General features: G+C 37.2%; 1 protein-coding gene across 1 annotated transcript; it reads left to right on the top strand.

The window, feature by feature from the left end:
* Positions 1–10,520: 10,520 nt before the first annotated feature.
* On the top strand, positions 10,521–13,227 carry LOC140232608 (uncharacterized). The gene has a single exon (XM_072312706.1). The coding sequence runs from the start codon at positions 10,698–10,700 to the stop codon at positions 11,613–11,615; it is 918 nt and encodes a 305-aa protein (XP_072168807.1). The 5' UTR covers positions 10,521–10,697; the 3' UTR covers positions 11,616–13,227.
* Positions 13,228–17,061: the final 3,834 nt, after the last annotated feature.

The raw sequence follows: 17,061 nt of genomic DNA on the forward strand, positions 1-17,061 counted from the left end.
CGTGAGTGGATGAATGATACACAAGATAAATTTATGACTGAAAAAGTGAGATAGTTACTACGTACATCATATAGCTGTGTACACAACTGAATGACGCCATCCCACAAACTGTAATTTTTCTATATATATTGTAAGTTGTGCGACTGGAAACAACCAGTTCATTGTGAATGGGCAAATTAGTTTACTGCTGCTCAGAAGAGTACAGTACAAATGTATATGCTCCAGGTGAATGACTGCAAAATTAGAGGTTTTGGTGTTTGTTTGTTTTTTTCATACAAGATGCAGTGCAACATACTACTAGTACTCGAGGAATAATAACAGTGTTGAAAGTATGGAGACCTATAAGTGAACAAACCATAAGAGCAATCAAATGAAAACACACACACACACACCCCCTCACATACAAAAAAAAAAAAAAAAACTTGGCACATAATAGCATATATGTGTTCCTTTTCAATCCATGACTATGATTGTGATGAAATTAGTGTATCATCCTTGCAAGTTTTATAACATGGATTCTATATTTGTATCCAGTTTTATTCATTCTTTGATAACTGCTGCAAAAGTTCCAACACAAATGAAAATACAGTCAACCTTGCTTAAGCTGGCCTCGCATAAGTCAAATAATCACCCAAGTCAAAGGTCCTTTTCAAGTCCTCTTCTCTTTATACCGGTACATTCTATTAATTTTAATCCCTCATTAGTTGAATTTTCTCTGATCGAAGCTATTTCTTCAGTCCAAATAGATTCAACATGGGCAAGGTTGACTGTAGTTCAATTCCTTCAACATATTCTACAAACATTTATTGACATTTTGATACTACATATGGAATATGTTTGCCGTAGTTCAATGGCACCTCTACTAACCACCACACAACACTTCTCCCATCTATTCAGACATGAAGTTTTTAATGACAATCTCCTAGAGTGCAAATATGGACTGCTCTTCGGGGAATTGTTGATATCATTACCACGAGGGATCTCGGCTCTGTGCTATGACCCAAGGAACCTTACAGGGGCACCTATAGCAACAACTGCCTTGAAGAAAAGCAGTTCATATCTGTACATACATGTATTATATAATGAAGAAAATTGTATATGAAAATTTAGTAGGTTGATGGCAATAGCTCTTGGATAGCCAATTCACACATCTGCGCTGCCATTTCACGTGCATTGCCATTGTATTGGATATTGGTCACCTCTCTCACTATTGAAGCCAAGTGCTTACCCTACATGTGCATATGAATGTGCTGCTACAAATCAAGAGGGCAGTTTAGTATAATATGGGTCAGTTTGGGTACTGTGGGAACTACAGGTAATTGCTGACCGTATGCCCCAATTCTTAACCAATCAGACTTGAAGATTCATCAAATGAAGTATCTGGTTGTAGTGATGAAGTATGTATCTGGTTGTATAGTGATGAGGTATAGAGCTGGTTGTATAGTGATGATGTGATGAAATAATAGTACTATATGTATTTGTATTGTGATGATGTAACCCCGGCGCGGGGCGCTGTAACCAGTAACGTGTTGGGGTCGCTGCTGCATGCGGTTACCGCCGATGTTGCTCTGCCATGGCCACGACCTGATCCCGATCTCGCGCTCGCCAACTGGCAATGGCGGAGATTAAGCTGTGCTGAATCTTTTGCATATAACGCCATGGCGGGATCATTCCTACTCCCACTTTCAGAACAGTGGAAGCCCATGGCCCATGCGTGAAGTCTTGAGCTAGATCGACATCGAAATCGCGAAAGCTACCGCGCTCAAAACCCACCACTCGATCGAGCATCCCACCGCGGCGGCCAGCGGCTGCGCCGCGCCGATGACGGGCTAGCTAGCTGTAGTGTGCTATGCATGGTACACGTGCAGTGTATGCATGCGTACGTGTTGCGCTGCATGTAGACAAGTCGCATGGGCCAGCTTGGTACACAGCGAATATTGCGCACTCGTTTTGTCGAACGTATTTTGTCATGAAACGTATTTCAGCTCATGAAATGTATTTTCATGGAATGGTTTTTCGTTCATCGAATGATTTTTTTTTTCGAAAGTATGGAAAGCCATGTATGTAAAACACTTTTTGTCAAATATATTTTGGGTCTAATAGATTTTTGTTGAAATGAATATATTTTGTCGAATATATTTTCGTCAGATATTTTTGGTCAAATATATTTTGGGTCAAACATATTTTGTGTCAAATATATTTTTGGTGAAATATATATTTTGTCGAATATATTTTTGGTCAAATATATTTTTGGTCAAATATAATTTTGGTCAAATATATTTTGGTGAAATATATATATATTTTTGTCAAATATATATTTTGGTCAAACCTATATATTTTTTTGTCAAATATATATTTTGTTTGAATATATTTTTGTCAAATACATATTTTATTGAATATATCTTTTATCAAATATATATTTTGTCGAATATATTTTTGTTGAATGAAATTTTACTTGATGAAATGGTTTTTTAGTTGGTGTCGAACATAAATATTTGATTCCCCTCTGGCGCGCCATAGGTAGGAGCACAGCGAACTGCACCGCATTACCGTTTTTATGATGTAACCAGCTGCCAATACAAGGAGGCATGCACGGTTGTCAAGCTCATGCACATTGCAATTTAGTTTTTGTTGTGTGGAGCTAGGTAGAATTGAATACAAAATCGCTGAATATAGCAGAAATTAAAAAAGAAATCACATTTCATTAGTCAATATAAATAATGCAAAAAGGCGTGTTTTTGTTTGTTTGTTTGTTTGTTTGTTTGTTTTTCTTTTTCTTTTTTTGAGCCATGCGTGGGGACGGATGGAACAATTTTGCTGGCGAGCGAAATATCTACTAACTTCTCTTTTTTTTTCAGTGATATAAAACTGTTCTTAGAAATTTGTCTTCGTTTCATTTAAACTTGTTCCTTTGACCGCTGAGCAAATATTTTTATGTGGCTCAAGGGTTGCGGACTGTATATGGGGACTGAATACTGACTACATTGATGTTTACATTGCATTGTGTCTGCCTAGCTACAAATATGGAATAGTTCCTGACGAGTTTTTAGTTCAGGCTGTGATAAGCACTGTATCGTAATATTTGCAAGATACGACGGACCATGACACTGGAAACATTGATTACAGCTCAATCCAGTTTAATTCCTGATTCCAAACTTGTCATGATATTCAGTAAGATCATTTGATTCATTTTGTGTTTGTCCCGCCGAGAGGTTCCCAATTGACGTGTTCTCTTATTCTTTTCTTTAATCTGTACATGTATATCTCAGTTATGTTCGGATGTACACACTGTATATGTTTTATTGTCTTGTAAACAAAAAGAAATAACTGTATTTCATTTGTTCTTTATATGTTCTTTGCAGAAAATTCCCAATAAATTCATGTGAATTTGAATTTGAAAACGGTCATCGATCAACAATCTGAAACACACTCAATGCATGCTTGTTATTTAACTTTGTGCAGCAAATAAGGTAATAAAGACAGTAATATTGATATCTGCACGTATATCAGTCTATACAAATGTTGACTTCGTCATTTGTGAACATACACTATTAAAATTCTGGCGGTTTTGCTTTGTTTTGTTTTGTTTTTCGTAGGTAAGTTGATGTAGATGGTCCCGAGTAGTGCACGTAAGAGCAGGTATTTTACGTTTTACAATTCATTTGAACCATTCTTTAAATCGATAACATTTTGCACCCTGAACCTATTTCAAATTCTACCCACAAACATAACCCTAACCCTAATCCTAATCCTAATCCTCGAAACTAATCCCAAAACCCTTTCACACCCTTACCCTAACCCTATACATAAGTCCTTGAAGAAAAAAAGGCCAATGTATCTGGTCTCTACTCATCGGTATATTAATGCGCACGCACTACTCACACAAACATTAATGACAAGCACTCCTGCGCCCTGTTTCATAAAACTGTTCATGAAGTTACGAACGACTTACGAGCGCCTGGTGATCAGTTCTTGTGCTGAATTATTGAAATTCTGATAAGTATAGCACATCACAACTGATCACCAGTCACTCGTAAGTTGATCGTAACTTAACGAACAGCTTTTACGAAACACCCCCTGGGACCTTATATACATGCACCTGAATCACAACTTCAAATTGTCCTTTGGCTGTAATGCACTTTCTCCATATTATTACACTAGGGAGTTGGATATTTTCACCTCCCAGATTATACAGAAGGGCTCCTTCCCAGCACTGGGCTGAAATGCTAAAAATAAGGGGGTCTTCATGGAATGTTTACATTAGCTTGAGGTTGTATCTCACTATACACACATAGTTTAGTGACATGCATTGACAGAATAAAGGGTTAGTGTAGTGTGTCATTACTATTATTATAATGATCTGTGTAAACGCAAAACGTACAGAGGTACATTGTGTAAACATGTAACACATGTTTACCTTTGGGAGCCGTGATTTGAAAATGTTCAAGATATCACAGATTATTCCCAGGAGATATCATTATTTTCATTAAACCTTAACTGTAGACGGTTTAGTCTGGAAATCTTTTTATCATAATCATAGCTATTGTTCACATTTTGTGTATTTATTAACATCGATTATACGGATTCAAATTTTTACAGTGGTTGTTTGTATTCCTAACTCACATTTTAGAACTACATGTATTTTAAAGCACTAATGCTGTTTTTTTTTTCCTTCTGCAAATGGTAAATTATGCCTTTACTGTAAGCACTTATATATCAGTATTCTCACACATTCGTCAACGTCATAACAATAAAGATCCATGTACACACATCATGAGCAATAAAGGCGGGGACCTACATTTCAAACGGACAAACCTTTACCTTTCAGTGACGAAGAAAATAAAGATGATATGCTTTCTCAGACAATATTTAGCGATATAGTGAGATAAATGCTTTCTTTTTTAAACTGTCGGTTCGTGTATATCAGGGTACAATTGATTTTTTTTTTGTGTCAAAAAAGTAATTTCAAATTGTATTTGTTTTTTATCATTTCTTATTGATGCATGGTTGTATGTCTTTTGTAGTCTTTTTGTGTCGTTTTGAATGCGTTTGCTTATTTGCTCAGGGTCTGCAAATGTCTCGAAATCAGAACGTCAAACCAGGTATAGGATAGTGTATAATCGGCAGGGATCTCAGGGAAAACCACTGCTCTGGGGACATGTTATGTAGCGCTTTATCAGATTTTTTTTTTCTGACAAACTGTTATAAGCTACTGAAATCCTTGCATCTGACTGGCTGAGAGCAAATATGTCAGAAAAAAAAAAAAAAAAATCCGACCAAACGCGTCATGAAGTGTACTCCAAGAGAGATCAGTGGGAAAAACCCGTGATCTCTTTTTGAAGAGAACAACCAAAACACATCTTTCTTCTAACATAGAGGGCAGCATCGGTACATACTAGTTAGTGTCACACTAATACTAGTATTTTCCAGAGCCTTAATACATGTACTGGCATTTTCCATTCCATTCTGGGGCCTGATGTGTCATAAAGAGTGAAGTTAAGATTGATCTTACGCTCGATTGCGGCTAAACTCTGCGAATCTAGCGTAAAATCAATACTAATCGTAAGTCTGTTTCATCGATAGTAGAATGGGCGAAACTTTTTAATCGTACCAAACATAAGATCAATCTTACGATCGATCTTTATTAAACGGGTCCCTGCTCTGAGGGGTAAAGGTGCCGACTTCGGTTTTGATTTATTGAGATGCTACAGTCTGACATAGTATGCAAACCTGTGCAATAGACCTTTTCATTTGTCATTTCAAAACTAAATAATATATTGTGTATGGAAAATTACTGATCGACTATGATAATACAAAGTTGAAAAAATCAGAAATATCATTTGGAAAATATTTCAGTTGCTTTACTGAAAGAGATGAATCCCTCTAAAACAATACATGTTACTACCCAATTAACTTGAAATGAATATCGTGATATCTGGACATACTCATAATGTATACATTCCAGCATGCATTAACTTCGAATGAACTTGTTGCTTTTTTCGCAGAATCCCAACGAGGTGAGTGCCTTTATTATATGTGGGTTCAAAATTTTGATTCTCATTCTCAGGATGCCAAAAACATTATCTTCATCATGAACATGAAACGATTTTGTTACTAATTTTGACAGAGAACAACTCCTTAATTTATAGGAACTACACAAAATCTTGATTGTTACCAATACAGGGTTTCAGAGAATTTTACGAATTTGCAAGAAATTGATTATGGGTGTGAAACAAGCAGATTCTTCTTTTCATCCCCTCTTCAAACTTTCGCCGTATTTTCACGCCCTTTACTATCTAAACCAGCAGCAATGCCGGTATATATTATAGCGAGTCAGTTCTGCATAATGGTCATATATATCTTACTTCTTGTCTTCGTGCATCTCCCTGTATGGCCATTCCTTCTCCACTGCACTCACATCGGGACGACTGTTCTGACTACCGGTGCATGGTATCATTTCATTCTGAAAGTAACTTCCGATCCATCCTCAGGGTGACTCAAATTATACGAATATATACTCTCTGCTTTGAAGCACATTTCAACTGTTTGCATGTATAGTATTTTGACCGTGACTGAATAAAACTGTGTGTATATAAAATGATCAAGACTGCTATCTGGATCACTATAGAAAAAAAAAATCACCATCATCATCATCTGACCCTTGTGACATCATCAACTTCTCCTTAAAAAAAAAAAAAAATATATATATATATATATATATATATATATATATATATATATATACTGAAAGGGATGGTACAGTATTGGTGGAAATGAGAATTGGACTTCTAACTTTTTGCAAAATACCAAGAAAACACTTTATATGAAATAGTACAGAGCATACAATTCTAGGAGGAATCAAAAGTTTATTTGATGAAGATCGGGTATTGGAATGACTGAAACATCCAAAATAAAAGTAAAACAAAGCGATCGTACAAAAAGTGTGGGTCCCACACTTTATTAGAATTGCTCTGTTTTGGGTATCTCAGACATTTCAAAACCAATTTTCATCAAATAAATGTTGAATTCCTCATGGAATTACATGCTTTTTCATATTTCATAAGAGGTTTCCTATTATCTCACCAAAAATATGTTAGAAACCTGAAATTAGGTATCAACCAAAACTATACGATCCCTTGAAATCTGTTCATAACGTTTTAGAGTTATTCCGTAAACAGACAATCGGACAAACAAGTCAAGGCCGGCAAAAACATATCCTCCTTGGTGGAGATAGGCCTAATGAACTAAAATTTTCGTCTACATCAGAAAGGATATAACAGATATAGGATATGGTCATTCACGAGTAGGCCAACATGTACAATTATGCTTTTAGAGGGAAAAAAGTGATTACGGTCATTTATATCCTTGCTTATTCGATGGTGTCATGGCTTCAAAACTGGTTCTAACCACAATTTGTGCATAAAACATTCTTCTATAATAAAAAAAAAGCAAGAAACTAAATCCTTTTACATCTTGACGATTATCATCACATGGTTTCTTAATGATTTTATATACCGCATGAAAGATAGTTATATTAATATCATATACGTGATTGCGCTTAGGGGAAACCAAAGCCTGAATATTGAGTGAGTCAGCAATATCACTAGAACACATCGGTGAAAGTTTGAGGAAAATCACACAAAAAGATATAAAGTTTGCATGATCACAGAAAATGTAAAGAGAATTCCAAAATTTTTTTTTTTTTTTTTTTTTTTTTTGGTACGTGCACGTTCCATCAACTTTTCACTGGCAAATGTTAGGTATTCGCCTGCTCTCTCAGTCTGAAAGAGGTATTACGGACCATCAATAAGTCAAGTGCTCTTTCATGAAGATAGAAATTCATAACTTTTGAATCGATAGTCCGATTTGCCTTAAACTTTCACTGATATGTGCTCTACTAATAACGGTGTATCGCTGCTTTTATTCAATCCACATATTATACTCAGTATCTGGGTCTTTGGTTCTTTTATTCTGAACGAGAAATGAGTGAGTACTGTATACGGGGGACATAACAGTGTTATTTCGCATGGTAGTTTCAACCAATGTTACTGCGTCTTTTTTTTTTGTCAGATTTTAATGAAAGTTTCAGTGCTTTACTTTTTGTTAAACCTGACTTTACCTTCTAAATAATTTTGAACATGCATGTGATGGATTGTCACTTGGATAGCCTGGTATAGCAAAGGAAAAACAAAATTTCTATCATCAGGGCCGCCACCACAAAAAGAACAACAACATTTGAAGAGTTTGTTTGCAAAAACCGATAAGTCAAACCGATTTGTCAAATGGAGATATTTGCGATTAAAGGTCAAGAAAAATAAAGAGAATAACAAGAAAATTTTCGCTTCTTTTGACCATAACTTCAAAAATGTACCTTTATATGTAGTGACCAATATATCATTTAAAAGGTATTATTTTGTACTTTATGACAGAGACCGTACTTCAAAATCTTCAAAAATGGACTTATCGGTTTTTGCAAACAAACTCTTCATTTATTTATCTATTTAAACAAACAAACAAACACACACACACACACAATCAAAACAAGTTGAACGCGTTGTCCTTCCTGTTTAGAGATGCATTCATATACAGGATCAGGCAGACGATCTATTTTGATGGGATTTTTTTTACGCTTATAAAAGAATACATGTACTGTCATTTCTCATATTGGAGTAGCATGCATTGAAACTTCTTCCCATGGATTTTTCTCGTTCGCGTCATCACTCTGACGGACGATGGCTGTTTGACGAGCATCTTTATGACGTAATCAACATGTTTCTCCACATAACCCTCCATATCCATAATCTTCGTGTATGAGTGTGTATGTATCTGTCTGTAATGTGTGTGTGCGTGTATGCGTAACAGACTGAAAACCGGATTTCTTTTTCTTTCGGAGCATCATTCGTTCTTGTTTATCATCTTCATTATCTTTATTGCGCGTGGGTTCGTTTTGCTTTGACTTGCTTATGTTGTTTGTTTCGATGGTACGTCTTTCCCTCCAGGCAATTCCACTTCTTTCTCCCTTTTCCGTTCTCCTTCACAAGTGAAGTGAGGTCCTCACGTAAAGATTTCTTCTTGGTCCATGAGGATGAAATCACGAGTAAAATTAATGAAGACAATGAGAAGTTTTGTTTTAAATAGAAACCAGCGTACCATCGTTTTTAAGACTTTGATATATATCTATATATGGATACTGTATTATTTTTAATGTAGTAATTCAAACAGTTTTAGAAGACAGACTCAGAGTGTGAGTTAAGAGAGGGGGGAGAGAAAGGAGAGCAGTTTCACAGCTAAAAATCAGTTCGTAAGGGCCTTCTTCTGTTCGTCATATCTATGAAAGAGAAGTCTAACACGAAATGTATAACTCATTTATTTGTTGTTGTTGTTATTATTGTTCATGTGTCTGGTCTTTTTTCCTTGCTTTCCACAGGTACTCACATTTCATGACAATCATGTCACTGTTGTCAAACATTGCTACGACTCAGTTCTCATACATTGTCATAGGGGATGCCTCTCACGAACCTGACTCCGTTAAAGCTATTCAATTCATTAAAAAAATACAGCTATATGCATGACGTATAACTGCCTTTCTCTGATTTTCTTTGCATTCTTTTTTTAGTTTTCTTTTTTTTTTTCTGGATGTTGTTCTTCTGATGAATGACAAAAAGAAATACTATATGTCATCTGGATATCTGTCTTAGTCAAGTGAATCATTGACAATCAATGACTCGTGAAGTCGACGGTATAAACAGAAAAAAAAAATCATGACAAACAGGGCCCTGGTTTATATCCAGGTGCTGAATATTCCACACAGGAGCTTGGTTTAGCTGCAAGCGCCTATTGGTATACTGCAAGCGATGGCTCAATCTGTACGATATCATTCACGTTATTTGTAAGTTCTAATGGTGGTGATCATTTAAGAAACTGATGAAACGTGACCCCGAGTTTAACAATAAGCAAGACAGCCTGTAATTCCAAACTCAGAAAACGTTTGAACATACATGTAGTTTACGTGTCTCACTGTTTATACCTTGGTTCTGGAAAATTCGAAATTCTGATGCGATCACACGAAGTGTTGCGCAATACCGGCCGAGACGCGTGGAACACGTTTCATGACGTTGCGCAATACATCACTCTATATTTAGCACACAGCTTCTACGTCATGCATATGGGGAAAGGCAACCAATCACACTCCTTACATATAACGTCATGCTAATATTAGTAATGCGCGGACGAACTACAAATTTACTTGAGTAGTAGTGCCTGTAGGGTAACAAAAATATAGTTCCCATTACTGCAGTAGAAATTTCCTTATTATCGACTTAATATGATATTACAGTGAAAAATGTAAATCATTATTTTTCATATCAGTTCGAAGAAGTGTTTTACATTATCTAAGTAAGTCGCATTATGCTGGCGTAAAACATACCGTGAGAGGGAATTCCCGCGGATGAATGTTGTAACGGTGCATTACGATGCCTACGTATATAATACGTGCTACATACACGCAGTTTACAACTAATTCGTATGCGTTGCTCATTGAACGAGAGACGAGTGACAATACCTGTGCGCTGTAGTGGTGTCTAACGTCAATTCAGACTTGACTGGACTTGCCGTGTCATTTGTATAAATAGGCCGTGAATATTTGCCAGTCAGCCTCATTTCTCTCAACATCTTGATATGAGAAAGAACGATATCTAATGGACTCTTACTCTTATGTTCAGTCACAATGTGCCTCAGACACAGCCATAGACGTCATGGATTCGCCTGCAAGTGCTAACTTCTACGAGTTTGAATGTGACAAGCAGTTTGCTATCAAACGAGAACAATTCGATATTGAAGAGCCACATCTTGAACTTGGTGATTTTCTGAACTGTGAGGATTCTGTTGATCTTCAAGTGTATCTTCAACAGCCTGTTGGTAACATCCAAAGAACGACAAATTTCAGTGGTGATACCGCACGTCAGGTGCAGTTGGAGCCGTTCGAGTCCCAGCGTTGCCACCAGAGCTTGATGAACGCAGCTGCCGACGCTGGGGCGCCCACTCTCACTGAGCTGTCGACACATCGTTCTGGTACGCCGATGCACATCGAGAACATTCACCAGCCGACGACGGTGATCATGCCGCTTACGACGCAGGCCCATGTGGGGAGTGCTGATCACCACGACTCGTCCGCTGTCGTGCCCGTCTTCACACAAGAGGACTTTCCGAATGAAGTGAATGCCATGAGCCTGAGCGTGGCCTCCAGTCCGGGCATGCCGACGTCGGCAGATACGAGCAGGCAAAACAGCCCGGCACCTGCCTCAGCAAGCTGCACCACCATCTCCACCACCAGTCCTACCACCAGCTCCAGCAAGCGAAAGCGACCAGTGCTCGATAAGAACTCCAACGAGTACTTGGAAAAGAGGCAAAGGAACAATATTGCTGTGCGAAAGAGTCGCTTGAAGACCAAGGAGAAAAACAAAGAGCTGCAAAGCAAAGTTGGTGAGCTGCAGGAGGAAAATGGGAACCTGAAGAAACGGGTTGAGATGCTGACAAAGGAACTGACTGTCCTGAAAAGTCTATTTACGAACGTTGGAAAGGCGCCACCAGCTAGGCTGGAGAAAGCAGTTGAATGACGCGGTGACCTTGGTTTACATGAACTCTGTCGTCTTGGTCAGTCAGCAGAACAGCTACAACATACTGTTACTCTCAGAGTTAGAGTCATATTGTTGATGCTTATAATGCGATGAAAGTTAATGATAGATATGTGCACTATTCCTGACAACATGAGAATTGCACTCGAAGAAGGCAAGAAGAAGCCGAAGTTGCTGATGTCACTCATTCTGTACACAAATCTCCCAATAGCCATGCATGTGGAGTATGTAATAGATGTGTCTGAGTGTTGATTCAGTGCCTCGTGCGTGATTGAATGCTATGGTTGTTGAAGAACAAATGCCAACCCAATTTTCTGTGTGTGGCTGAATGTGTATTGGATTCTTGTGCAAAGTGTATCTGGTGTAAGCGAGATGGAGCTATGCAGTGCACCAATATTTCTGGGACAGGCAAGAGTATGCCGCAGATCACTAGAAGGTTGTTATCTGTTACCATCATGAGTCCATGATCTGCATCAATCAGAGTGTAACTCTAATAGAAGGGTTTTGGCATACATACACACATATGTGTACATGCATTTCTCAGTGAACTAATGCTATTGGTACCACTTGTCTGAGCAAGAGACGTTTCTTGTATGTCTGTGCCTTGGCACAAGAGGCATTATTTTTCCTATTTAATTCATTTGCATTGTCGGGTATACTCAATGTTAAACTGAATTGTAGTAGAGCTATATAAAATTTGATGGCGTTCGAGTCTGTACACTTTTATTTACTCAAAATATTGTGGTTAAAAGCCAAGCCTTGGCATGTAGAGAGGTTTATTTTATTTCCTATACATGTGTGCATGTTAACTTCATTCCAAAAGATGGGTTGATGTTCAGTGAAACTGAAATGGCAATGTGTGACTGTATGACCCTAGACATGTACAAAGTATGGCAAGTGTACATGTGCTTCTCTAACCTTACACTAGAGGGAATTTTGTGACACGATTACTTAGTACTTTCATGCTTGATGTGTAAGAATTGCATATATTCTTTGCTGTACAGTATTTTGTATTCATGATATAGTGGTTGCAATCAAGTTGACTTTGAGGTGAAATAAAACATTTCATGGCAATGTTGCCCTCTCATTTCTAGAAGTGCCAAAGAAAATGAAATATATACAGACAAGTCACGAGACATTTTCAGAGGTGTAGGACTAGTAAACTCTTGAAATTGAAAACTGTTTTGCTTTTTCATATTCTTTCAGGTGAAGTTTGGTGTGAACTCGCATTACTGTGTAAATTGATTGCTGTGTGTCCAAATTTAATGCAAATGACACGGTGATTGACAGAAGCAACCACGAATGTGATGAATATGAGGAGCCTGGCTACTTTGAATCATTCATTTAATAGAGTATATTTGATACAAAGTAGAATACACTAGCATAATATTACATACATGTACTTTCCTTTGTGATATTTTTGTACCAATGTACAACTGTACTACAGGGAAGCTGTAACCACCTGTAGATCAGAATGAGCTTTCAAAAATCCTTGTACAATTATATTTTGGGGGGCATGCATTTTTATGTATGTGTAACTGGCAAGTACATGTGTACTTGGTGAATAAATTGTCAATAGAATGAACATGAATAATATTGATAAGTTTAAAGTTTGTGCAGTGTCAGATGTACTGTATAATTATGATGACATGTGACAATGTGAAATATAGTGGAGACATATTTTGTTTGTGAGATAACCTGTAATGCTAGATGTGTGTTAGAATGGTTTGTCACTGTGTGTGTGTGTGTGCGTGTATGTGTGCGCGCGCGCTGAACTGGTCAATGCACATGTGCAAGTGTGCAGGAAAGATGCCAACAATTCACAGCAAGAATCACCCTCAAATCACAGGAACAATAATTGTGGTAATATCACACGTAGCAAAACACTCAAGCAATTTGGAAAAAATAAACAATTCAACAATACTTTATTAAAAAGAGAGCAAAAGAAGGGAGAAAACAAAATTAAACTATGACATTAAACTTGATATGACCACTAACACAGCTATAACATTGAAATTGAATCAAAATTAAAGATAAGATTTACTTTTGGAACAAAATAATGGGCTTAAAAAAAGAAAGCTTTCACGGCAACATAACATTACATGTGGTTCAATTTTAATTTTCCTTTCCATGTCTTTTTTTTTTTCCTGTTGCAAACAATAATGTTGGACAATTTGGATTATTATGACAGGCTCTTGTCTCTAGACAGGAGAATCCTGCAGTGTGCATACACATCCCTGGACAATCCGTCATGTCCTCCTCTCGCGAAGTCCACCTTTATGCATCATTCTTTAATACAGAATACTGCAATGCTCACTCTAACCCGACTATTTAATGAGAAAGGTGAATAGATTGAGTGAATGCATGCATGTAAATGTACTAGCAGAACAAATCAATATCAACTTTGAAAAAAATCGGACAATCTGTTAAAAAGTTATGCCGCCATCTCTATGTAGAAGATGACAATGTGTGATTTCACTGGAGGACAACGATTCAAAGAAAATGTACATGTATAAGACAAAAGAGAATTCTACAAGATTTCATCATTGTACATTCCCTCGATTTTACCTAGCAAGGATAATACATGTATTAGTCCCCCTGCTTTCTGAACGAGGTAAGTCAAGTGCCCTCTCATCAAAGCATACACATAGCATTTGGAATAACATAGATGTCATTGTTAGTTTCATAATAGTCTTTCACAAATGGCCTTATTTCCAAATGAGGAATCCTTTCCAAAAAAAAAAAAAAAAAAAAAAAATCTAGATCCAGATGGTGATACAAGCAAAAACAAACAAACAAATGACCAGAAAAACAAACAAACAGACAAATAAACCAACGCTGACATAAACTTAGCCTCCATGGCGGTAATTCGTTTAGTTAGACTAGACCTACTTAAGGAATGTAAAACTTTCCTAAACCTACAGGTGAATAATTAGACCGTCATCAGTCGGCAGTTTTGCTTGACTGTAATAACAGCCTCGAGGTGTTGTTTATGGCTATAGAAAAAGAAAAAAAAATCTAGTGTTGTTGTCTCGTTAAGTATTGCAAGTATAGGCCTACCCATGAGATGAAAAGCCGATTTATATGGGGAGCAAGAGAATAGATATACAAGGAGTTTCTCAAGTATACATTGGAAGTGAATATCCTTGGTATATTTTTAGCGGAAAGATGTTCATGAATTTGTCCTGTTTTTTCTAGTTTGTTTGTTTACATGTATTTATTCCATTTTGATTTTCAGAATATTCAGGATCGAACTTACGAGTGAATAATCTTCATTCATGCCCGTCTTTTTGTTTTGTATGCAGGTTTCTTTTGTACATGTAAATACATATCATTATGCGCAACACTCCTCACCTGTTGTATGTAAACAATCTTTTTTTTTTTTTTTGCAACTGAATAGATGCAAAGTTGTCCCCCATCTCAGGAGACACAAGGCATAGAAGGAATGTAAGAGGAACATTGATGATCGCAAAATTGCAATGAAAATGATGATGATGATGGTAATGATGATGATAATAATAATAATAGTAATAGTAATAATAATAGTAATAATGATAATAATGATGATAATAATAATAATAATAATAATGATAATAATAATAATAATAACAATAATAATAATAGTAATTATGATAATAAAAATGATAATAATAATAGTAATAATAACATTGCTCTTGTCATTATTATTGTTATCATTATTATCATTATCATTGGTGTTGTTGTTGATGCTTATCATTATCTATTCGAACAAGAAACAATACAGTACATCTACTACAATATAAATAATGATGATGATCAGTGGCGTACCGTGGGTCAAGACATTGGGGGGGGGGGCACCTCATGGCAGCAACATCAGAATTGCATAACGTAACAATAAATGCGAGCGAGCGGAGCGAGCGAGCTTGAAAATTTTGACATTTTACAGTCCCCAAACGGCCGTTTGTAGCTATATATAATAATAAGATTATATGTATGAATATATATATATATATATATATATATTTGCTTTGGAAATTAAGGGGGTTGCACCGGGCGCAACTGCTGGCAGTTGCTGGCAGTAACATCACGAGAATGGCATAACGATTAAATGCGAGCGAGCGTAGCGAGCGAGCTTGAAAATTTTGACATTTTACAGTCCCCAAACTGCCGTTTGTAATCGCTATATTTTTTCGCTTTGGAAAATCAGGGGGGGGGGGGCGCACCGGGTGCAACTGCTGGCAATTACTGGCAGTAATATCAGGAGAATGGCATATAACGGTTAAATGCGAGCGAGCGAAGCGAGCGAGCTTGAAAATTTTGACATTTTATGTTCCCAAAACTGCCGTTTTTAGGTATATTTTTTCGCTTTGGAAATTAAGGGGAGGGGGCGCATAGGGCGCAACTGCTGGCAATTACTGACAGCAACATCAGGAGAATTGCATAGCATTTAAATGCGAGCGAGCTTGAAAATTTTGACATTTTACAGTCCCAAAACTGCCGTTTGTAGCTATATTTTTTCGATTTGGAAATTAAGGAGAGGGGGCGCACCGGGCGCAACTGCTGGCAATTACTTACAGCAACATCAGGAGAATTGCATAACGATTAAATGCGAGTGAGCGAGCTTGAAAATTTTGACATTTTACAGTCCCCAAACTGCCGTTTGTAGCTATATTTTTTCACTTTGGAAATAAGGGGAGGGGCGCACCGGGCGTAACTGCTGGCAATTACTGACAGCAGCATCAGGAGAATTGCATAACGATTAAATGCGAGCGAGCGAAGCGAGCGAGCTTGGAAATTTTGACATTTTACAGTCCAAAAACTGTCGTTTGTGGCTACATAGAATTTTTTCGCTTTGGAGGGAGGGGGCGCCCGGTGCGCCCCCTGGATCCGCCACTGGTAGTTAAGGGTGTCGGTTTATGTTCATGATTGGGGGAGGTATGACCAGCGAGGGGGCGTCGAAGTGACCAAGCGGGAGAAGGATGTCCAAAATCTGCACTTTTATTATAGAGCATCCCCTAATTTGTTTGTGTTTGTGAGTGTGGTGTTTCATATAGATGGAAAAGTTAGGAAATAGCCAAGGTCAAGTCTTATTATTGGCAATGCAAGGCATTTTAATATAGACTAGCATGTAAAGCAACACTGCAAAATCAATGATCAAGCTTTGATAGCAAAATGACCGGATTGTGTACAACCTATCAAACATCACATTGCGCAACATTGCAGCGACTCTTTTTGCCATTCCGATGTTCTGAATACACTGCGCACATCCTGCTTGTATTCAAAATGCCAACCAGGAATCACACTGAATCACAATCTTTTGTCGTCTCCGGGCTTTTTGAACAATGTTTCACTATAATACCTCTTTAATTATATGGTTAAAAGAAATCTTAGAAAAATATCTTTTTTCTTGATCATCCTTTCATGTCGATTTCAAAAGCAGTTTTACTAA

Source organism: Diadema setosum, chromosome 9, assembly GCF_964275005.1.
Source record: "Diadema setosum chromosome 9, eeDiaSeto1, whole genome shotgun sequence".
NCBI classification, from domain to species: Eukaryota; Metazoa; Echinodermata; class Echinoidea; order Diadematoida; family Diadematidae; genus Diadema; species Diadema setosum.

Excerpts from the sequence above, each read along its gene's own strand:
- LOC140232608 (XM_072312706.1), top strand. The coding sequence starts at position 10,698 with ATGGACTCTTACTCTTATGTTCAGTCACAATGTGCCTCAGACACAGCC.